General features: G+C 37.4%; 2 protein-coding genes across 2 annotated transcripts in view; one reads left to right on the top strand and one right to left on the bottom strand.

The window, feature by feature from the left end:
• The first annotated feature begins 5,895 nt into the window (after positions 1-5,895).
• On the top strand, positions 5,896-20,008 carry LOC115227610 (tachykinin-1-like). Its single transcript, XM_029798386.2, has 3 exons — positions 5,896-6,142; positions 8,830-8,881; positions 19,842-20,008. The coding sequence occupies exons 1-2, from the start codon at positions 5,911-5,913 to the stop codon at positions 8,859-8,861; spliced, it is 264 nt and encodes an 87-aa protein (XP_029654246.1). The 5' UTR covers positions 5,896-5,910; the 3' UTR covers positions 8,862-8,881; positions 19,842-20,008.
• Positions 20,009-20,703: 695 nt separating this feature from the next.
• The window catches only part of LOC115232089 (tachykinin-1), an 81,988-nt gene continuing 77,079 nt past the window's right edge, over positions 20,704-25,612 (bottom strand). Inside the window, exon 3 of the mRNA XM_036499628.1 lies at positions 20,704-20,744. The gene's annotated coding sequence lies outside the window, so the exon portion shown is untranslated. The remainder of the gene's footprint in view (positions 20,745-25,612) is intronic.

Here is a 25,612-nt window from a genome sequence, read left to right as displayed (position 1 = left end):
CAATTCAGCCAGATTACGTCTTTTAATGAAACCGGGTTTGAATCTCTCCAAGTCACCTTCCAGGTAGTGCCAGAGATGATTCAGCCTCAATGCATGTCAGCGCATCCTTAACCCTTTAGCGGTTCCTGACAGTAAACGGAGCGCCTCACAGGTGACTTTACTCCCTTACTCTGTATTATTAGTTCCAAGATTTTACCGTGCCAATTAGTGGCTTCCGTTTCTGTGGCTTGGACTACAGTGACCTCTTTCTCGCTTCCTAGCAGCACAGCCGCTGCTACCCAAGTCACGTCAGTTTCAGGGCGGATTATGTGACTCTTTGTGTAAACGTGTTCTTTACTTTTGTTTTTGTGATGGAGGAGAGTGGGAAGGCTTAGTGTCTGCAGGGCGAGGGTGGGACAAAGAGGTTATAGGTGAGCCTTGGGTAGTTGTTTGGTGAAGTTCTGTATGTGTTGGACGTACCTTTTTTCTCTTCATTTTCTGTCTTTCTTCCGGTATTTTCCCATTCTTCTTTTTCTGTTTCAAATGGAACTATTTTTCCTTCTCTTGTCCATCCTGGGGTGGCTCTTGTGGCTTCTTCTGGGGATCTTCTTCTTGCACTTCCTCAGCATTTCATCTCTTTGTCATAACCCTCAAAGAGACTTACTTTAACAGTGTCTTTCATTTTTACCATTTTCCTTTCTATTTTCTGGGTCGTCTTATAAGTTATCAAGTGTAGTTTTTTCCCCTGTACCTCTTGTGACTGTCTGTTCTTTTTTTGGTTTTGTAACTCTGTATTATCCTGCTTCTGTTTTTCTATGTTTCTTTGTTTCTGTATCTTTGTGTGTTTATTTGCCAGCGAATCTGCATGTTTGTCTGCATGTTGTGTCTGTGTGTCTGAGCTTTCAGGCTTCTGCAACTCTGTGCCATCTTCCATGCTTCAATGTGTATGTGTGTCACTGTGTTTATGTGTCTGTAAATCCGTCTGTTTGTTTGATTGTAAGTCTGTGTGTTTTCTTGGTGATGTTCCCTCTTACCTCGGCGATTCCACTTGTTCCTTTGCTTTATGTTGCTTTCCTTGTTCAATTCTCGGCGATGAGCCCCTCCTTTCCAACTTTCTTGACTTAGCTTCCTCAAAATCAGCTCTCTGTTCCTCTCCTGTGTCTGTTTCCTCTCCTCTATCACGCCTTCTTGCGTTTCCATTTCTATATTTTCCTTTATTTCTTCTAATGTGACCTCTTTTGCCACATTCATAGCACTTTGGATGTCTCCCCTCCAACATTATATCTAGTTTGTCCTCGTTTGACAGTTCCAGTGTCTCCGGTATGGTATCGAATACTGACTGACTTGCCGTGAAGACTACCTCCAAACCATATCCCTAATTTATTTGCTGGGCCTATCTTTTTCCTCTTCCTCCTCTTTCACTTTCCGGTATTTTCCCATTCTTCTTTTTCTTTTACTGTTTCTACAGGAACTATTTTTTCCTTCTTTTGTCCATCCTGGGGCTTCTCTTGTGGCTTCTTCTGGGGATCTTCTTCTTGCACTTCCTCAGCTTTTTTATCCGGTGGAGGGCATTTCGCTCTTATGTGGCCCTTCTGGCCACATTTAAAAGAGCGAGGGATTCTGCCCTCCACCCTTACATTCATTATAGTTTCGTTCACCATTTCTTCTATTGATTCTTTTGAACCTTGACTAATCATATTCAAGATTTGGTCTATCCAATTCACACTTGCACGTTGAAACCGTACCTACTTAATAGCTTCTTGTTTTTTCCTATTTCGATCTCAACATTATCATCCGATTCTCGGGCGACGTTTGCGAACTTCCTATTTCTTCCTTCCAATTCTTTATCCATAACTTAGTTCTTACTAGTTTTTCTTCAGATGTTGACAGCTCCGACCCGCTTTGGTCTGAGTAAAACATTTTTTTACTTGCCATACTCCCCTCAAAACGCTGAGGGTCAGCACAAACATACACACCGCTGTAATGCAGTACAACACGAATCACAATACTTTTCAATAAGCAACACGTACTTATGCAAAAACACAACCGGACGTAATGGACTATATTTTTTTTTATTACCCACAAGGGGGTAAACACAGATTGGACAATACACACATTCGGGGCCATTTAAAACATGAAACATGGAATAATGAAATTATACAACGAAGATGGGACGGCCATCCAAGCCCCACTCCGAGGTGGTTAGGTTATTTCAAATATTTCAGCACTCTTCAACAGTTCTTTTCAAAATTATTTCCACAGTCTTCCACATTTCTTTCCAAAATAAATCTCTATCATTTTATATATTTCTTAATTTCCTCATAGTTCACCACTGGAGCGCTGGGTTCGAAATTCACCTCGGGCCCCAGTGGGTTTATATCTGATGGGAAAGAAGCCTCTTTTAACATTCTATACTTATCTTTTTCCATCAAAACCCATCTCGTCTCCTTATCATAACACTCCGAGAGGTTTACTTTAACAATGTCTGTCATTTTAGTTATTTTCCTTCCTATTTTTTGTATCGACAGATATGTTATCAAATATATTCTGTTCTATCCCTATATAAGATACTAATATTTATTGAAATCCTTTAGAAAATTATCTAAAGGACATTTAATTAAATTTCTTAATACAGTAACTGGCTGCTAAATGATAAGGGACATTGAAAACCTCTAGAGCATTAGTAGTCTCTGTTCCCCCTACCCCTCTAACTTCAACCTACTAGTATTTTGCTATAATACATTCAAATATATCTAAACTGAATTCCTCACAATGGGGATGGTTTTATGGTTTTGACATTTGTACTACCCCTTCCTATATCTATAAATAGAAAATATTCTTGTTTGTTTCCATTCAACCAAGAATAAAACCACCTCCCCACTGACAGATCTAAATAACAAAGTGAACTCAATGATAAAATCTACAGACGGAGAGTGAACATACTACTATAATGTTCTTAAGAATGAAATCAACCTCTTGGTCTATATATCTACCCTCTTTATAATGTTGACAAATGAAATAGGGATAAGAATGTGAATTGTCCGTTTAATTGGGAAATTCTATAAGTGGCTGAAGATTGTTCGATATTTTAAAACTGATGTAATACTTACAGTGTTTAATAAAATGAAGTAGCATGAAACAATTGTACTACTCTACATTGGATATACTTGTAACTTATTTTGATTGTAATCACCCCATCTGATCTATATGGATAATACCATACAAAGTTCTGCTGCCTTTAACCTAAGTACCATATTCATCTGAATCTAAATTTTGCTGAACTTATATACATATACAGCCTTGGCCAAAAGTATTAGTCCACACCATTGTTTTGGTTCGGCTATTTGAATGTTAATGAAACTTGTGCACATGGTAGATTATGGTATATTTCACAATATACATTAGTTTTAATATCTGGTTAATCCTCCTTTAGCATCAGTTACCACTTTTATACTGTACTCTACATATGCAACCAATTCTGGGTAATACCAACGTCCAGAATGAACTTATGTTTCCTTGATTATTTCACAGTTTTATACTAAAATACATTGTAGACAAGTTAATAAATAGTAAAATGCCTAAAACAAGGGAGTTGTGTGAGTGTGAGCGAGGTCATATCGTAGCTCGTCATGATGGAATGTCTCAAAGGCAAATTGCTCAGAAGGTGAAATGTTCTGGATGTGCAGTGCAAACGACTCTCAAGCATTTCAGAGAGACAGAAGACGTGAAGACAATACAAAGGACAGGTAGAAAAAAAGGTTACATCACCTAATGATGACAGATCCATCATCCGTCAGTCGCTCAGAAACAGGAGAAAAAACATTGTCGGAGCTCTGTACAGACTTCAACGAGGTAAGTACTTCACAAATATCAACCAGAACTGTTAGAAGAAGGCTTGTAGAGTACGGTCTGAAAGGCTGTAAAACCAGGAAGAAGCCGTGGGTTTCTGAAGCGAATATGGAAAAATGTCTTCAGCGGGCCACAAAACCACTGAAATTGGACCAGTGAGCAATGGTCAAAAGTTGAGAGAAGACTGGAGTCCTAGCACCTGCAAGAAACTAGCTGATTCAATGCCTAACCGTATAAAAGCGGTTATTGATGCTAAAGAGAAGTCAGCCAGGTATTAAAACTGATGTATATTGTGAAATATACCAGAATCTACCATGTGCACGAATTTCATTAACATTGAGATAGCAGAACTCCAAAACACCGGGGTGGCCTAATACTTTTGGCCAAGGCTGTAAACACACACACACACATACACACACGCACACACACACAGACACACACACACACACACACACACACACACACACATATGTATATATATATATATATATATATATATATATATATATATATATATATATATATATACATATATACACGAAGTAGAAAAGTAAGTAGAAAAGAGAAGGCAAGCAGTTTGGCAAAAATGACTTGACAAGGACATTTAATTTAACTAAATAAAATAAGGCGGTGTTCCAGTATGGCCATTGTCAAATGACTGAAACAAATAAAAGAATAGTCTCTGACAATTGTTTTCAGGATATCTGAGCTACTGTGACATCGTGTTGAGGAAAATATTCCGTATACTGAGTATTCTGTGGTTGGAGAGTGATAGGTTAAATATATGTAACAGTGGAAGAACACATTAGTGATAGTTGACGTGTTCAATATGTCTAGAAAGGGAGGATAAATCTAGTTAAATCGGGTATTCTTAAGGTAACTCCATGATCAGAGAGAATGGTTAGATAGTAATCCATGGTGAAGGAAATTGGATGCTAATATTTCCAAAGTTGGACAAATATTGTAGTATTTTTCCAACTTTGGGAATGCTAGAATATCTACTGGAACGCCATTGGTCAAAGAAATGAATGACCGAGAGTTATTTGAGAATTTCAGCAAAGAAGTGAGAGGTAGTAGAAATCTTTATTATTTGATGTGATCAGGCAAAAGTGAAATACTATTCACTCAGCATCAATTTACTGAACTGATTACGTTAATTTTAATATTTTTAATTTATATTGGAATTTTAACGAATGTCTATAGACAATCTAATTGGCTGATAATTGCTGGGGTTTCAACCGTAACTGCTTCAGATGAAGATTTTCCTTTCCACAAAAATCGTAACTGCTCGAGATCAGGATTTCTAACAACCCATACAAAAATGCTTTTCGTCCTTTTAACTTAACGCACAGATGTACATTAAATAGATGGAATACTTGGACACATCGTCAGCGTCGTATTATGTCTGGAATCACTGAGTATTCCGAATTATACAAGCTACGTTCTGTAGGTAATCAAGCTTAAGCCGGTGTGCAATCGACATTTTCCTTATCCTACCGATCATCTCTTTACAGCCAAAGCCGTATAAGTACTTTCTTAACAGCCTCCTCGTTGCTCTTTTCGGTTCTTCTGGTCATTTCTGTAATTTATAATAGTAAGCTTGAAACCTGAGATTACGAACAATTTCTTGCATTTTTATTATGAAATGAAAAAATGTAGGAAAAGAACATCTCTGATTGTTTCCAGATGCTACTCACACACTATTAGTCAACCAGAGATCATCGTGAAAGAGAACTGTGATCGAACATAGAAACATGAAATTACAAAGTGTAGCTATTAACAGTGCTGAATGTTTCGAAATATTTCCAAATTCTTCGTATCCCTATTAAAATGTTATTATTCAAGAATATAATCAATAAGACAATAGCTTTTAGACATAATTAGGGATAAGTGATGTGAACTGTAGAGTGAGTGGTCGTGTGCGTCTTTAAAATTGCTGACAGGGCGTTTGGAAACGTCAAAACATGTGTATAACCATATGCCATGTGACAGTGTCTCACAAAATTTGAGAAGAAATTTCTATAAAACCTGAGAAATCCCTAATATTCCATACAGATTCTGATTGTGATTTCTATATTCAACATGATTAGAGTAGGTTTGATCCTGTGTTGTATCTTCATTGCTGGAGTGTTTGAAGCCAGTTCTGCTGATGACATGCTTACAGCACATAATTTGATTAAAAGATCTGAAGTTAAACCTCCTTCATCCTCAGAATTCGTAGGCTTAATGGGACGTTCAGAAGAGTTGACACGACGATTAATTCAACATCCTGGTTCTATGTCTGAAACAAGTAAGAGAAGTCCACCGAAAAAAGGTAAAACTTTAAATTACTATTATTAGTTGACAAAGAATAAGTCCGGGGTTCGATTTGCTCGACTAAAAGGCTAAAATTACTGAAACCAATAAAAGAGTAAAATAACATGTTTAATACCTATGAATATTATAAAGTCTTTTGAATAATAGCGTAGGCGTAGGAGTGGCTGTGTGGTAAGTAGCTTGCTTGGACTTTGAACTTTTTTCACATGGCAAAGAAAAATGAAGACACTGCTTTGGAGTGGGAGGTTGTCCCACCCAAGCAGTGGATTAAAGATCTTGAGAAGAGGACGGTGGTACTACGAACCTATTCTAGGTCGCGTGGGGCCATCGCCCTCTTCGACAAGAACATAATAGAAAAAGAGTTGGCAGACCACCGGCCAACTATAAAGTTTATTTCTCGGGGGACCAAATTTGCAACGGTGTGGTTGCTGTTTGGTAGCCCCGAAGAAGCTAGCAGATTTGCTAGCGAGCCCCTTGAGGGAGAGGAAGTTTTGTTCCTCCCCTCGTATTGTGGAAGAAAAATAAAAAGAGCCTGGGTGTGCGGGCTGCCCCCGGGCACGGAGGCGGGATGGATCGAGGAGACCATCCAACGAGGCCTGGGAGATAGTGGGCCCAGGCTTTTGAGTGTAAAAATTACTCCCGCGGTCGACTGGGAGGGGTCAAAGGCAATTTTGACCCTGTGGACCCCGGTGGCCGTGGGAGAGATGATATTCTCAGACTTCCTGAGAATGGCTGGGCACAGGTGCCCGGTGATACTCGAGGGACGGCCCCCCAAGTGTCCCCTGTGCCTGGAGACCGACCACATTAAGAAGAACTGCCCCAGGGACCAAAGTAGGATCCTGGAGCAGTTAATGGTGGAATCTCTCCCTGCTCCCCCAATGGAGGGAGAGAAGCAGAAGAGTGACGAGGAGGTTGATACATCCTCAAAACGTAAAAGAAAGGCGGGCAACAATGGTGACCCACCGAAAGACCCGGGAGCTGCGGGAGAAAAAAAGGACCCGTTGTGTACACCACAGGAACCCCACCCTCCCGCGGCCCAGGGAAAAAAAGGAAAAAAAAGAAAAAAGAGAAACGGGACACCGCCGGCGGATTGTAACACGCCCACGGCGTCTCCCAAGCCTCCTCAGGCGGGTGTGCCGCCGGAGGATAAATATGCGGTCCTCTTCCACAAAGGAGGAACCATTGAAAATGAGATAAGAAAAATGAAAAGGAGAGGCCAATGGGAGGGACTTCAGTCCTGCACGGAGGACCCTGAGTGGCCTTCGCAGGTGGCTGCGGGGGGTCCCATGGGATAGCGATCTGTGCAGGATCGTGAATTCCTTCCCGGAGGACTCCTATAGATTTGTACCTGTGTGGTCTTGCCTGGAACCGGCTGAGTGCTTCAATAAAGCAAGAGAGCTGGTCGGCCGGGTGACCTGAACTTTTTGTATATTTTGAAGGAACATTGTATTATATTGAAACCTGGACTTTCTGTATATTTTAAAGGAACATTGTAAGAGGTTTATTGCCTCATTATGATTTGTTGAAAAAAGAACATTGTTTTAGAGAAGCGAAAATCGGCGGGCGCTTTCGTCTTCTCCCATCATCATCTTCGTTCCATCACCATCATTCATACCATTAATGTCTGTGTCCAGCCCGCAAAGCTACATCTGTGTAATGCCCTTGTGGCAAATTAGATAAAATAAAGTAGCTTGCTTACGAACCACATGGTTCCGGGTTCACTCCCACTGCGTGGCACCTTGGGCAAGTGTCTTCTACTATAGCCTCGGGCCGACCAAAGCCTTGTGAGTGGATTTGGTAGACAGAAACTGAAAGAACTCCGTCGTATATATATATATATATATATATATATATATATATATATATATATATGTATGTGTATATGTTTGTGTGTCTGTGTTTGTCCCCCCAACATCGCTTGACAACAGATGCTGGTGTGTTTACTTCCCCGTAACTTAGCGGTTCGGCAAAAGAGACCGATGGAATAAGTTCTAGGCTTACAAAGAATAAGTCCGGGGTCGATTCGCTCAACTAAAAAGCGGTGCTCCAGCATGGTCGCAGTCAAATGACTGAAACAAGTAAAAGAGTAAAAGAGTAAAAGAACATGTTTAATATCTGAATAATATAAAATCTTTTGAATAATACTGTTATAAACAAAGTAATATTGCTTCATAAAATATATTAAATGATTATCAACATGAATATCAGCAAAATATAAACTGATTATTAATATGCAGCCGGTTAGAACGTTATTCCGGTAGACAGAATACTTAGTGGTATTTTGTCCGTTTTTACTGTCTGAGTTCAAATTTCACCGATGCTAATTTTTTTTTTCTTAATTTGGTGCTCGATAAATTAAGTACCAGTCAAAGAGTGGCGAGGATATAACTGACTTAACCGCTCCCTGAAATGTGTAGTTTGATTAATAGATTTTAAAGTTAAATCTCCTTCATCTTCATATGTGTGTGTGTGTATATATATATATATATATATATATATATATATTTGTGACTGTAATTAGCTTGTTTAGGAGGCTATGATTTGTAAAGTTTTAAATTTGTCATAGGGACTGGGAAAAGATCTACTCAAGACCACTATCATTATTTATCTTAATAAATTAAAGTCATTTTCAAATGTTACTATTTAATATAATATGCTATAGCATAAGCATTTCTTTTCTTACAGTTTCCCGTCGTCCATATATTCTTAAGAAATGAATGTTAGCAAAATATTTCAGGTATTGTACTTCTTACGTTTAATAATTGTACATTTTTTTACAATCCTCTTCTCTGAGTATATATAAACACGTTTCATTGTATAGCATTGCTCCTATGTTAAACTCTCTCGAATGTCCAACTGAGATCGACTTTGCCTTTCATACTTTCGGGTACCAGTTGCGTACTGGGATCGGTCTAATCGACTAGTCCCCTTCCCCAAAATTTCGGCTTTTGTAGCTAGAGTAGAAAATAATACTTATGCTTTTAAGAGCCGGTTCTCGTGGTCAAACTATCGTATCTCCAGCTGTATCATTTGCCAAGATATGAAAAATAAATTCTTTATTCGCCACTAGATGGACGATACAGGACAGACAAGAACAATTAGGGGTCTACAAAGGGGTTGAATGTGCGGATGTAAGAACAATATGAAAAGAAATAACAAAATAATAATTAGGCATGATGAGACAAGATGAAATGTTGGTTATGGATAACCAACAAGCCACGACCTAGCACTGCTCTCACACAGGAGACTTACAGTAGTACATTCAAGTTGGCCATATTCATACTCAACGATCGCACCACTTCTATCCATCTAGTCCTGAACACACGCGGCGGTAACATCTCTCTCTCTCTCTCTCTCTCTAGCCTTATTTATCTTTTGGGATGGTAAGGACATATTTGATAAACCTTGGCCAGAGAGAAAGTTGCCCGTCTTAATTCCTTTCACTCTTCTCAACCACATTCACACCACCAAGCTTGAACGAAACCAAGATGAATGAAATTAATTACTTACTTGGTGATGGGAGGATGTAGATTTATCCTCCCCTCCCGGTGTGTCTTGTGTGGCGTCTTTGTTTGAGTTTTGGAGTTTGAGGAGGGGTGTAGATTTATCTTCCCCTCTCGTCGTGGTTTGTGGGGCGTCGTTGATTCAGTTCCGGTAAATGTGTTTACTAAAATTTAATTGTAATATTCCAGTGTCTTTGGGATATTGTTCTTTTAGTTACGTATGTGAATGACAATCAAATTTTATTAATTGGATGTGTTCAGGAATTTGTGAATTTGAAGGATGAACGTTGAAAGGTGATATGCAGGGATTTTCGTTTATGTGTTCTGTTGTATTCTTTGTGTTGATTGCCGTGATGTTGAAGACAGATTCTGGAGTATGAGCTTCAGGTGAGTGTGTAGGGGGTGTGCTGATATTGTGGTGTGTGTCTGTGGTGCGTGTTTATTCTTTTCCTTCTTTTTGTTTTTAGCTACCTCTTCCAATTCCTGATCTGTTGTGTGGTTGTTTTGCGTTTTAATGTTAGTGATTGTGCTGGTTGGTGAGGAGTTTTGTTCGTTGGTGTTATCCTTTGGAGTTTTACACGTTTTGGTGTCCGGGGCAGGGTTTGTTGGTGGTATTGGGTTGGTGTTGGTTGCCTTGACCAGGTGTTATAAAGGCACGTCTGGTGGAGGGTTTCCCGTTTCAGAAGTATGCCAAGATATGAAAATTCTCAAAGTGTAGTACAACGGTCTAGCAACTTTCAAAAGTGTAGTTAATTCCACATACGTCAATTTTACAAAAATCTTTCTGATTGAAAATATAATGCATAAAGTTACGATTTTATGCACCCAACAAAGTATCATTCCTAAGCTGAAATTGTTGCTGACGTAAAATTATTGGAATGGTGAAACTGTATTTTCGTTTTCTGAAAAAGCAACGTTTTGACTTACGACATATTTACATAATAGCAACGTTATATATATATATATATATATATATATATATATATATATATATACGAAAGAAGGTTTGAAAATGCAATTTAAAAGATGTTTATTTACTTTACCGGTTTCACTCTTTGGAAAAAGATTGTTAAAAGTAACATGTGGAAGTTTGGTTGCGTTAATTATTGGTTGTTGCAAATTGCTACATTTCATATATATATACAGTCTTTGGTAACTGGGACATGTTAAGGACATAAAAAAGTTCAACAAGTTCCTTAAAATATTGGGCACAAAAGATTACATAAATAATCGTTCTCAAGGACATACGTAAGATAGTTTCCAGAAGGAATTGATATTGGTACTGTATCTGTATATTCAAACATGCACAGAATATTGGTTGACACGGAGTACTATAATCCATATAAATATACAGTCTTTAGTAACAACAGTATGTTGAGAATATAAAAACGTTTAACAAGCTCATTGAAATAATGGGCAGAAAGGATTAAAACAAATATATTATACATCTCAGGGTAATTTCCAGGAGGAATTATTAAAAAAAGAAAAAGAAAAAAAGAAAAAAAGGGTACATTTTTTTCAATTCCACATTTCTCCTAAAACGGACAGGTTAGTTTTAACTTCACCACTATAATAATGTAAATCTTTTTGAACTCATAATATTCTGTATGTGTATACTGAACTTTTTTTAATAATTCCTCCTGGAAATTACCCTGAGATGTATAATATACTTGTTTTAATCTTTTCTGCCCATTATTTCAATGAGCTTGTTAAACTTTTTTATATTCTCAACATACTGTTGTCACCAAAGACAACAGTACCAATATCAATTCCTTCTGGAAACTATCTTAAGTATGTCCTTGAGAACGATTATTTATGTAATCTTTTGTGCCCAATATTTTAAGGAACTTGTTGAACTTTTTTATGTCCTTAACATGTCCCTGTTACCAAAGACTGTATATATATATGTAATGTAGCAATTTGCAACAACCAATAATCAACGCAACCAAACTTCCACATGTTACTTTTGACAATCTTTTTCCAAAGTGTGAAACCGGTAAAGTAAATAAACATCTTTTAAATTGCATTTTCAAACCTTCTTTCGTATATAATTCCACTCGTGCGGTACCCCAAAACTCCACTTTGTTATATATATATATATATATATATATATATCAGTAAATTCTATAAGCAAATGCAGCAGCGTTGTCGTCATAATTATTTTGGTTGGGGTTGGTCACCAAGATGTTTCCCCATCTCCATCTCTGTAATTTACATTTATTTAATCTAAGATTACGTAACCTAAATGCAATGAAATCTGTTTATCTGTCTGTTATCTGTTCATGACAGTATCGAATTGTTAGTGAGTGAATAATAATTACAAAGTAAAAGATTTAGTTCTGTTATGTCTGGGGAGAGTCATTTTCTTTTGTGCCTTATAAGTGGAAATAAGTAGAAATTTTACCTGTGAGTGTGTTAAATTATAAGGCACAAACAGAAAATGACTCTCCCCAGACACAACAGAATATGCTTCAATAAACAAACTAACATAAAGTATCTTGCAAACCAAATCCAAAAACGAAATGTAAGATTTAGTTTTATAATTTATTTCTTGTCATCTAATGTGTGCTTAATTAACTTCTTTCAATACCTTCAAAAATTCCTTTCATTACCTCAGAATTTACATCTACATGTTTTCTAACGCATTCCTCATTTCCTTATATCTTTCCGTTCCGCATTACCACACAAGTCTCTCAATTTCTCGTATTTTTCTGATTCTCACACCTACATCTATTTTATCTTGTTCTGCTCCACTCATACTAAATCAGTTATATTTCTTCAACCCACTCCACATTGTGCTTAGGTCAATAACGTCAAGATTAAGTATCACAAAGTGGAAAACTATTTAGCTTCAACATAGTTATATTCAACACTAGCACGTCAATCCCGTGCCTGTACCATCGCCGATCATATTTCATTCCCTCAACTTCTATCTCACAAGAACCTACAATCACGAATTCCATCTATGAGGAAACGGTCTGTGTTTCCTTGTTTGTTTCAGAAAGGTTGAAAGTGCAATGAAATAAGAATGGATAACTAAAACTTGTCGCCAGCGACTTTACTTCTCCGGGCCATGCATTATGCTGTTTATGGTCCTTTACAAAAATATGGTACTCCTGATTTCTGATTCCTACATGAACAACAATTCATTTTCCGCTAATAGGCAGCCTGTTGTTGGGCAATCAATAATTAACAAGCCAAATTCTATCTTTTCTACCTATACATTGGTCAGAATCACACTTCTCATTCTATCCATTTATCCATTCTTCAGAGCCTGGAAATACTTTTCTTCCAGTTACTAAGATTTATAGAAAAGATTGCAATGGAGTATTGCTACTACATCTGGAACAGTGCTCCCGTTAGACATACAGGTAAGTGACCTGTATGCACCGTTACCGTTGGACATACAGATAAGTTACTTGTATGTCCCGTTATATATATATATATATGAGGGGTGTTCATTAAAGATTATCCCCGACCCAATTCCGGTTATTGCAGGAAACGGAACTTGTACAGGTATAATCATACATGTCTCTGCATGTCACATTGTAAATTTCAGCTTTCCATTAGTATTCGTTATCTTTTACAGCTCCTGAAGTAGACTAAGGTGTTTTAATGGAGGCAGTTGAAAGCAGATCAGTGATCAGGTTCTTATACTTGAAAGGTCGTACACCAAAAGAGACTTTGGATAAATGAAAAAAGTTTATGGTAACGAAGCACCTTCATACGATATAGTGAAGCATTGCCATTGCCAGTTCAAATGTGGTCAGACATCGGTGGAAAATACTCGTATTGTTGGACGACCACATTCCGCCATCGATGACGGTACCACCCAAAAAGTGGACGCCACCATTTTGGAGAATCGCTGCATGACTATTCGGCAACAAGAAGTGAATGTAAGTGTAGGGTCCGTGGAAAAGTTATTCACGGCCATTTGCACATTGGATTCCCCAGATGCTCACCACTTTTTAGAAGCAGGAAGGAGTCAATTGCTCCCAGGCTTTTTTGACAATGTGCAAAGAAAACAAGGAAGACTTTTTCAGCAGACTTATCACACAAGTTGAAATATGGATCCTCACTATGATCCTGAAACTAAAATCCAGTCGAGGCAATGGAAGCATTATAACTCACTACCTCCAAAGAAGGCTCGTGTCTAACCCTCAGCAGGCAAGGTGTTGCTCACAGTCATTTGGTACCAGTGCGGAGTAGTGATGATGAATTTTCTGTAAAAGTGCATAATTTTCTGTAATAACTGGGCATATTATGCTTCTCTGCTGCAGAAATTGCTGGGCACCATCAAAGCAGAGAGCCGTGGCACTCTGACCAAAGGAATCCGCCTCCTCCAAGATAATGTCCCAGTTTACAATGCGCATATTGCTCAGATGAAAGCACACTCCTGCGGCTATAAAATCCTTTCTCATCCCCATTACTCCCCCGAACTTGCACCATCTAACTTCCATCTCTTTCCAATCATGAAGTCTTTCTTGAAGGGGAAGCACATTTCGGATGATGATGAGCTTATTTCCTAGGTAATTTGTAGGAAATGGAAGCGAGTATAATTTAGTTTAAAAATAAACTTTGTTTATCTTAATTTTGAAAAATCAAAGAAGTATAAAAAAAAGCCGCATTATCGATGGGACGACCCAATTCTTTTGCCAGAAAACGCATCTCCTGCCAGTATACGTATCTCCGATAAAAGTATAACATTTGATAGTACCATCTGTTTAACAAATGAGGCATTAACTTAGATTCAATGGTTGAAATAAAAAATTACTATTATTAGAAATATACGAGAATGTGGTTAGTTTTTTAGTAATTCATCGAAGGAGTTTGTCCGCTTTTTATTTGTGGATGAAGTTCGAATGTTCTTTAGGGGTTTCAAAAATTAATTTGACAGCTAAAAAGTTATTTACAATGTGTTAGCTTTCTGTCTGACAACACTGTCGTAGAATATGGTTCCAAACGTTTTTGGCGCCGTCATTTTGGCTCTGCCAATTAATTTTGTTGATGGTAGTAGAGTGAATATTTAGTCATTATATAAAGGTAAACTGTAAGCTAATGGTAAACTTTGGTTAAACATGTAGGGCAATATTGCCAGCTAATGACAGCTAACGACGAGCTTGTTTCAGTTTCCGAGTACCAAATCCACCCAGAAGGCTGTGGTCTGCTAAAGATTATAGTAGAAGACACTTGCCAAGACACCACGCTAGAGTGAATGCAGAGTGTATCAGAAAGCACACATCTGCATGCACTGCAATCCAAGAGATGAGAGACAGAAGTGCGTGGGTTAAAAAGGGGGAGATTGGGGAGAACAGGGTCTATCTTATGAGATTATCTGTTTGAGTGTAATGGAAGCATTGTTAGAACTGGTGACATTGTTGGTCTGAAGTGATCGAGAGTGTCTTAACACACATAGTGTATAAGTACACTGAAATAAAACTGGATGAATGGAGAGGGATAATATTAACGTGGTTTTGATACGTGTAACATTAAGTTGATGAAGTACCCAACAGTAAACATAGAGAATTTCATATCTGCAGTTCTGCTTAGACAGCTGACTTAGTTGAGAAATGCTGAGTATATTGGTAGCTATCATTCTGGTAAGGGAACAGAAAAATTAGCTGTAATTTGAGGACATCACCAGCCAGTAAAAACTAGGGAGGGACCCTGTCTACAATCCGTAAAACAATACACGTTAGATTCTTTTGCTTCACAGATGATAGTATTGCATGCTTTGCTTCACGGATTCTTTAAACTGAGAAGGAGAGTGTCCATGAGATTTGTATAATTTCCTAGTTTAACGAAATCGGTTCTGTTTATGTTCAGTTCAGTAGGTTGACAATTGTGTGAACTGTGGGAGTAGAAGGAACTGCCAGGAATTTTAAACTCTCAGAAAGAGTAAAGTATTTAGTGTAGGTTGGAAGAATGAGAAACGTTGGAGAAGGGAGAAGTGAGATAGGTTCAAGGGATTATCCAGAGAGGTAGATGTAATCAGAAAAATGACCGGAGAGGTAAAGAGAAGAAATAGCTAATCTATCAGGTTGTGGTTGTAGTGTAAATGGCGAGTGAGTTATTGTTAGTTAGCCATGTGGCCTTTTATTCATCTGAGAGATTTAGATGTTTGTGTAAAACTGTTAAAGACGTCTGAGCAGTCTTCATATGTCAGCTGCACTTTCATCCTATACAAGACAACTGAGCAGGTTAAAGATCTGCATACACACTCGCATATATATATATATATATATATATATATATATATATATGTATATGTGTGTGTGTGTGTGTGTGTGTGTGTGTGTGTGTGTGTGTGTGTGTGTGTGTGTGTGTGTGTATGTATGTGTGTGTGTAGTAATACGACCGTGCGTAAAGGGTGGTGACAGAAATGTCTCCTTTTAAACGCCGCACGGTCGTCCAACAAAAGAAAATAGCCAGATACATGGTATAAAAGAATAAGCGCCAAAAATGAATAAGAAAGACGACACAACCGTTATATTGTTTGGGAGAAGAAAGACTTTATTTACAGAAGTGTACAATAAGAGTGTGTGTGAGTGCTAGCAGAGTGGAGTGTCTGTGTGCGTGTGACATGTGTCCGTTGTAAGTATGACAACGGTGCGTGCAACAAGTGTTTATGTCTGTGTGTTCGTGTGTGTGACAGAAGTACAAACAAGGTGTAAGCATGTGAAACAGAATTCAGTGCAGAGCATAGAATGAGTCTCTCAGAGTATTTATGACAAAATGGAGTTAGTTTACCAGTTCGTAGTAAACTACACAGTAGTTGTAGTTCTGTAAAAGAAATTGAGGTCACGAGGCAGTACCAGTTACTACACGTCAGAAGTTTTGGTTATTATGCCGTGCCGGGTTGCTTGATACAGGAATCTCGCAGGCTGACTGGGCTGTTCTCTTCGGTGAATATCACTACAGCGTAACGTTTAAACCTGAGCGAGCGGATGTGTACGTATTGGTGTTGCTGGAGATGAAGGCGACGGAGATGGAGAACGGTGACGGTTGAGAGTGTGGCGTCGGCGTTGCTGGAGCAGGAACACAGCTGGGTCACTGGAACTGGCTGGTCTGGTCGTCGCTAGAACTGGAACTGGCTGAGTCGCTGGAACATGGTTGAGTCGCTCTGTGGTCAGATGTTAGTCCTGAGAAGGACTAGAACCAAAGACAAGAAATCGTGATTTGCTAGCGCCTTTTATAACCTGCTAAAGGCTCCGGTGAAAACCCAAAAAGACTGTGTCATAGGACCTTATCCGAAGGCCCTCTCAAACAGTGAGGCTATCACCGAGCCAGGCTACACACACACACACACACACATATATATATATATATGTAGTGTAATAAATAAAATATATGCATACATACAAACATATATGTACGTACCTACATCTACATGTACATATACATGCATATATAAATATATACGTGAGTACAGGACACCACAACTAGACGTAGAACTCAACGAGAAACGAAAACGGAAAAACAAGCATGGAACAAACCATTTTTTACAACAGAAAAACAGAGTACAAGACAAACTACACAAGGAAAAATCCCCTTCATCAGCTGTCTCTAGTTCGACTCTAGCGTGTTTCGAAGGTAAGACAGAACACGACTCCCCGAAACTAGCCCTTCCTGCGAGAGAATTAAAATAAAATTACTTCGCAGAGGGGTAAAAACAAGAAAGAAAATAAATAAATAAATAAATAAAATGTAACACAAACAAGACGTAAAAACGATACAAATAAAAATTCAAATAAAATACAAGATGGAAATACATGTACAAGAAAATACAAAACGAGAAATAAAAATAAACAAGAAAACAAACGAAAAGGCCTTTTTCTGGCTTAGACGGAGGAGATTCTGGCAGCGCAAGGGAAAGCAAATGTGTGTTCACAGTTTGAAGGCCGCATGTAAAAAGGAAGTAGTTTTGGCTAGCAGTGACAAAGATGAGGAGGAGTGAGAGAGAGAGAGAGAGATAGAGGAAGACAAGCGGCTGAGAGAGAGATGAGGAAGAGTGAGAGAGAGAGAGAAGGGAAGGTAAAACAAAGAGATAAAGAATTTCGCGTCATAATTAATATATAAAACAGTACTTGGAGAAGAAGAAGGACGGAACGAAACGAACGAATCGAATCTAATCGACGCGAGGGCGCTGTCAAACAATAGTGTAATAAATAAAATATATGCATACATACAAACATATATGTACGTACCTACATCTACATGTACATATACATGCATATATAAATATATACGTGAGTACAGGACACCACAACTAGACGTAGAACTCAACGAGAAACGAAAACGGAAAAACAAGCATGGAACAAACCATTTTTTTACAACGCAGGAAGTTGTCGAGAAGCTTGAAAAAGTGGTAATCGGTAGGAGAGAGGTCTGGTGAGTATGGTGGATGAGGCAGAGTTTCGTAGCCCAATTCTTTCAACTCCTGCGGGGTCAGTTGTGAGATATGCGCTGAGTGTTGTCGTGGAGAAGAATTGGTCCTTTTCTAGTGACTAATGCTGGCTGTTGTTGTCGGAGTTTCTTATGCATTTCATCCATTTGCTGACAGTACTTCTCCGCCGTAATGGTTTCGCCTGGATCCAAAAAGCTGTGATTGATGAGACCAGACGTATACTACCACCAAACAGTCAACATGCCTTCTTTTGGTGCAACTTTGGCTTCGGGAAGCGCCGTGGAAGTTCGTCGACGTCCAACCACTGAGCTGAGCGTCGCTCATTGTCGTAAAGAATCTATTTTCATCGCAAGTCACAATCCGGTCGAGAAACTGGTCGTTCTTGTTGCATAAAAGGAGGAAAGACGACACTTCAAAACGGCATTTTTTTTTTTTTTGGTTGTCGTTCAATTCGTGCGGCAGCCATTTCTCAAGTATTTTTGTTTTTCTAATCTCTTTCAAGCGGTTGCAAACTGTTATGTACGTTACGTCTAATTCAGAAGCAAGCTCTCGAACAGTTGTGCGTGGATTGGCTTCGACTAAGGATCTTAGTTGATCGTTGTCAACATCTGATGGCCGACCACTGCACTTATCATCTTCAAGACTCGTGACCGGTTCGAAATTTCTTGAACCACCATTGTGCTGTACATTCATTAGTGGTTTCTGGGCCAAACGCATCGTTGATATCGCTAGCTGTTTCAGCAGCTTTTCGGCCTTGTTGAGCTGGAATAAGAAAATTGTGTGAATTTGCATTTTGTCCATGTTGTATTCAACGTACCGGAAAAATTGCCTAATTATTCAGAGAGAGCGAAAAACCGGCTTTAAAATGATACATAAAGTCAAAGTAATTTAACGAAAATTAACTTGAAAATACATAATTTAAAACGAAAATTAAAAATTCCGCAAGAACTTTCTTGACAACCTAATATTTTAACGAAGTTCAATACATATCTTTTAAGCATATTAATAAACCTTTGCCAGGAGTAGAATAGGAATAGTGGAAACATTGTGTTATCAGATACATTAAGGAGCAATATAAGTTTTTGCCTTACAAAAATATATCTGTTTGGGAAGACATTCTAAATGGTATAGTATAAGCAAAACTTCTGATCGATTAAAGTAAGTTTCTTTTAATGTTAATATTCTTGGCAAATAATGAAGAGAGGGACTCTTGTAGAAATCACCCAGCGAAAGGAGTCGCTGAGCTGCAAATGGTTGTGAAACATTTATCTAGAATGTGTGTATAACCAGCAACTTCAACGTCAAAGTACTGTTATACGAGTGTAGTTGTTGCTTCATAGAATATAGTAGGACCAAATGTAAAAGGCATTCATAGATCTGGAGCAATGTAGAAGATGGAGATGTAGCCATGCTATAATATAAATGTTAGGATTTGAGTTGTGAAGATGAAAAAAGATTCCTGTAATATTCTATGGTTTTAGAATTACTTTTGTTTATATTTGAATAATTTTTATTACAAGGATGATTATAATTTTCGGAAATGAACTTCACTGTTCAGGAATATTCAAGGTCGTTTGGAAATACATAAAGATTTTCAATCTCTGGTTTTCATCTCTTTTAATTATATTGTTTCAATAAAAAATCACACCGACTAAAAGATGATATCGATCTATTAATGGTTGTCCTTATTCTTCATGATGAGCAATTATATTCCTATTTTAAGATCTGTTCATCTAACTAGAAATTTATATTCTTTGTACTAAACTGAATGCTTTATTTTCGATCAGACAGATGGACTAGTGTTTGCGAGTGCTCGATTACGCCAGAGGTGAGGAAAAACAGACACAGAATAATTAAGACAGCACTCATTGCCGAAGAGTGATCTTTTCTTGATGTTCCTGGATGAATGTATAGAGAATATGCCCGATCTATTCATTCGGTACTATTACAAAAAACCCCCTTTCCGATGAAAGGTACTGTCCCCAAAAGTTACACATCTCTTTTTCCTCGTGGCAAAATAAATATATTACATTTTAACAGTTTTATCTTCAGAATATACTCTTGCACAATGAAAAGCAATGTTAAATTGAATTACATGAGTTAGCTTATTGTCTTTATAAATACTTTTAATAATTTTACATTTTTACAATATATAAAATGTCCTAATTTACACTTAGAACAATCTACCTGTCCCCAATCATTTAAATGTACTTGATCCGTACAACACACATGCAGTTCAATATATCTCACTTTCTATGTGGTTCTCACGTTCTAAAACTTCTAAATAGGCTTCTTGGTTCTAATATTTTTTTAAAACCCAGTATAAACTATGATTACCATATTCTCTGAGAAATTATTAAACTTAAATATTGTTTTGTGCTCACAGATATAGATATAAAACAAGATTCTATGACGTTTATATTTATCTCCTAAACATAAACAGCATTAAAGAAAAAAGTTAAAATAATAACCTGAACAGGAGTTTGGCATTTGACTCATCAATGTTGAAAATATATTGTAGATATAATAAATTCCTACAATTATTTACACTTCTCTGCTCTATGAAAATAAAATGTTGGCAGAAAACAATACTGATCTTTTAAATAAATATAAATCAAATTTGATGTGCTTTCATATTTTATTTCAACATATATTGGCTACAGGTTTCAGTCCGTTGATGTTAAAATATCCTGAAAAAGAAGGAAAACAAAAGCAATGAGATTTTTACTGTCTCTCTCCCCTCATAACTGCCTCAACTTTCTTTAGACTCTGTATTTGTGTCTGTGTGTGTGTGTGTTTGTGTGTGCGCGTATTTGTGTCTGTTTTTGTATGTGTATTTGCGTGTATTTGTGTTTGTGTAAGACAGAGAGCATATTTGTGTACTTGTGTGAGTGTGTGTGAATGTATGTGTGCATGTGTGTGTGTGAGTGTATGTGTGTGTGTATGTGTGTGTGTGTATGTGTGAGTGTATGTGTGTGTGTATGTGTGTGTATGTGTGAGTGTATGTGTGTGTGTATGTTTGTGTGTGTGTGTGTTTATGTGTGTGTGTGTGTTTGTGTGTGTTGTGTGCAGTGTATATCGGTCTGGGTTATTCAAAATAGTCATGTACAGCACAGCGCGGAGCGAAACTCTTCATGTAACAAACCTAAGTAATAGAAACATTCCACAGTGGTCTGCCATGATGTAAAATACAAATACCAAATTATTAGAAAGAGAATTCAAGAATCTCTGTGCACTTATTTATATCAGCTTTGAATCTAAACATTAAATTAAAACATAAATCCACAATAAGTTTCATTGGATACGTTACCTGGTAAAGATTTTCAAATGACTCAATTATATTTCAAAAAGCTGGGGACTTCGCTTTACCTGAAGCATCATGTTCCATGTTACTTTCCGTGGTGTCCGCCGGAATGATCATGAGAGTGATGTCTTGCTATGTGTATAGCATATCTTCTTGAAGATAGAACATATCCAGGGTCTCCATCACCTGCAACTCCAGATACACCACCAGACATAATGTCGCTTCGTTTTTCTAGAGAGGAAGCATCATCAGCACCTTCAGCATCTCTATTCAAAATTTCACTTCTTGCAAAACGACTCTGCAGTAGTCCGACCAGGAGGACTGCATAAATCAAACAAACAATTCTGCTCATGTTAAACATTTCGATGGAGAAATGACTTGTTGTCTGTTTCATCTCACTTTTATATCATTTTATATCATTGATTCTGTCATTCGTCTGCAATATTCCCAAGTCGAACGTGTGTTTGACTGCAGTTTTAGTAATCCTTTGCTACACCATCGTGCATCAGTAAGCAATGTCAAACCAGCTTATATTGCATATATTGTTGATACATCTGCTGATCCCAGATTAAGTGTATTACAACCAAATCTAATTTAATATATTATTTCGATCATAGGATATGTTATTTAGATCATAAGTGTGTGTTGGATTATATTGCTATCCTTCGATGTATCTGTCTATATTAGGAGAAGGCCAGTCAAAGAAGTTTATGATCAATATTTTCTCATTCTTAAAAGATATTTAGAAACATATTACACCACCCCAAATCATTGGCGCGTGTTCTGATGGTTGTGCTCTTTGGCTCATGATCACAATGTGGCGAGCTCGATTTCTTGATAGGACAGACAAGTGTGTCCTGAAGGAAAATACTTCATTTCCCATTGTTCTAGTTTGCTGTACTGACTATCATTTAGGTGCTGGTGCAGCCGTCTCCTCTTCCATCTGTCACACAACTAATGCACGGCCAAAGGCTTATCTATGCCTGTTTTCAACTATATAATACCTGTAATATTTCTCAAAACCAGAGTATATGTTATCAATCCCATTTCCATTTGTGAATGACGACTAGCTATGCTAGAAATGGCAACGGTAGCTAAATATTTTGATAGGGGGAAAACTTTACCTATCATATAGCCAATAGATACTATTAAAAATACGACCATTTCAATTGCAGCGATGTCATCACAACCCAAATCCCTATTTAATAAAATGGTACGACAAACTATATATAGTATTTTATATCTATGTTACATTTATTTTCTTCTATTTAAATTCATTTAAATTCCTATTACCCTTGGTCTAATTTGAGTGAAATGCAGGGCTTTGGATATGAAAAGTTTATACACGTTAATACATCTTCAATACAAGGTAATAAATATAAAATAAACAAGTAAACTTCCGAGTACGTGGCTTGATGTTGATTCTTAGTTGAAATCATTTTACTTTATTTACTAAGGAGAAGGAAAGAATCTGAGAGAGTTTGTACAAGGTATTAGGTTGGATTATTCATTATATATTCTTGATGCAATTTACCAACAAAAGTTCAATCCTGTGTGTTATTGTAATATAATATTATTCAGCCTTACTTAATGGAACACAGGCACGACTTCTAGATTAATAACGCTAGAGAACAAGGTCACCTGTGTGTCTAACGGGACCACTGTCCTAGATGTAGTAGCAATAGTCCATTACAATTTTTTCTATAAACCATAGTAGCTGGAAGAAAAGTATTTCGAGGGTCTGAAGAAGAAGGGTATGGGTAAATGGATGGAATGGGAAGTGTGATGCTGACCAATGTGCAGGTAGAAAAGATAGAAGTTGGCTAGTCAATTACTGACTATAGCGGGAAATTAATAGTTGTTCATGTAGGAATTAGTAATCAGGAATACCATATTTTTGTAAAGGACTATAAACATCATGACACATGGCCTGAAGAACTAAAGTCGCTGGCAACAAGTTTTATTTATCCGTTCTTATTTCATTGGACTTTCAATCATTCTTAAACAAACAACAAAACACCCACCGTTTTCTCATAGACATACGGTGAAAAATTTGAACTTTATGTAGTATATGACGTTTTGGAGAGTACAAGCAAAACAGTGTGTGGCATACAAAATCGAATGGGGCCGTGTAGGGTAGTAATTCAATGTACGAGGGTTGACGAATTGCAAAGTTAGCAGCAGCAAGCAAAAAATCTAGACTGGATATAAGAAAGATTGAAACAATAGTGGACCAGAGGTCACTGATATTGTGACCGGAACTGAAGGAAGTGAGGGGAGGGTTCAAGAGAGATATTAAAAGTAGCAGAGTTAGATTGAGGAAGATGGAATTCGTGATTGTAGGTTCTGTGTGAGATAGAAGTTGAAGGAATGAAATATGATCGGTGATGGTACAGGCACGGGATAACAGTGCTAGTGTTGAATATAACTATGTTGAAGCTAAAACGTTTTCCACTTTGTGATACTTAACCTTGAAGTTATTGACCTAAGCATAGGTGTGGAGGAGATTAAAGAAATGTGGTAATTGATTTGATGTGAGTAGGGCAGAACAAGACAAAATAGATGTAGGCGTGAGAGTCAGTGTTTGTACCCCCCACCATTGCTTGACAACTGATGTTGCTGTGTTAACATTCCTGTAACTTAGCGGTTTGGTAAAAGGCACTGACAGAATGAGTTCTAGGCTTACAAAGAATAAATCCTGTAGTCGATTTCTTCGACCAATGGCGGTGCTCCAGAATGTTGTTTTGCAATTTTAATTTCCGACTTTCAATTAGTTTTATAAAATCCAAATATTTTGAGTAACTTTATGTTGAGAGTGGTTCTTAGACAGACCAACGATTCCTAACTGGGAGCCATATGCGTGCGGCACATGCTTAAAACTACATGAAATATGGAGAATATTTGAAGATATGTCAAGTAATTATCTATCAGGCATAAAGCATAAGATCACAATCTTACGGACCTTGATTTTAATTTCATTTTCTTCTTTTTTTTTTGCGAATTTCAAGAACATCAATGGTGAATATTACAATGTACAAGACAATTTAATGGTACTGTATTATACAATATGTAATCAATCAAGTACACATTAAACAAAATCAGTCGTTAACTAAGCGAAGTAAATACATTATATAATGAGATTTAATACATTGGTTTATTTAGACTTGGAACATAGCAGTTATATCTTTATTGCTATACATGTCCATGTGAAATGAAACTAAAGTCGAAATTTCAAATAGATACCTATATAGATGATATATGTCCAATGTGATACGAAGGAAGATGGAGCTGAGAAACACGTGGTTATGAAGTAAAACTCATGTATCTATCACAAAAGGTCTACATAGTTCTGTTCAAACTTTCTTAAGTAAACCAATAATTATAAATAAATGGTAACGGATATTTTAATCATAAATTAATTAAATATAATCTTAAATTATGATGGGATGTTTTTCGTATTCGTAGAGTAAAGATCGATAAAATATAAGCATTTTCATTATTATTGATTTTTCATTATGTGTTTAAGAACTGTAGAATAAGAGTTATTTTTCTTTGACTCTAATTAAGAGTTTGGTTCGAGTTGCTAATATTTGACTTAAGTTAAAGTACTAATGATTTTATGAAGGTTAATAACACCCAGGTATCTTCTATATTTTTATTTTCTATAAACCAAAACGAAGGAAAACCGCAATGCAATCGATTGAAAAATGACGTGATTGTCACCATGATAGATCGTTAGGACGCCATGATAGATCGTTAGCTCCTACACGCATTTTTTTCTCTCCTTTTTTTCTCTTCTTGTTTTTTTCTGTGTATCTTTCTGTCGAAGAGCGTAGGCTCGAAACGTAAAAGACTTGTTCTATTTCTATTCCTGAGCGCCATACTAATACATTTGTTTGTTTGTACTCCACCTTTTGTTTATTTTCGTCTTTTGTTTATTTTCGTAAACCTTCCCGTTGCTTCTGTCCTCGCCTTCCACCCTCCTTGGTCCCCTCTCTCTCTGTCCCTCTTTTCCTCTCTCTTACCCCTTCTCTCTCTTACCCTCTTGCGACTTGCTGCCTCAGCCATTCTGTTGCCATCACCGCTTGTTCAACATGTGTCTCATCACCGAAAAGGTAATTATTTTTCCACGCTTGCTGATATTGTTTTTGTGTCTCCTTTTGTCTCAAAGCCGTAGGGCGCCTGTGTCATCCATGTTTTTAACCGTTACTGTCTCCCAAAAAGTTTTTTTCGTTTCATGTTCGTCTCTGTTGC

This window comes from Octopus sinensis, linkage group LG2 (genome assembly GCF_006345805.1).
Source record: "Octopus sinensis linkage group LG2, ASM634580v1, whole genome shotgun sequence".
NCBI lineage: Eukaryota > Metazoa > Mollusca > Cephalopoda > Octopoda > Octopodidae > Octopus > Octopus sinensis.
The sequence above is the reverse complement of the archived record's forward strand: the minus strand, read 5'-3'. Positions and strand labels throughout refer to the sequence as shown.

Excerpts from the sequence above, each read along its gene's own strand:
- LOC115227610 (XM_029798386.2), top strand. The coding sequence starts at position 5,911 with ATGATTAGAGTAGGTTTGATCCTGTGTTGTATCTTCATTGCTGGAGTG. Across the intron at positions 6,143-8,829 it reads GAGAAGTCCACCGAAAAAAG|TTTCCCGTCGTCCATATATT; the intron begins GTAAAACTTTAA and ends CTTTTCTTACAG.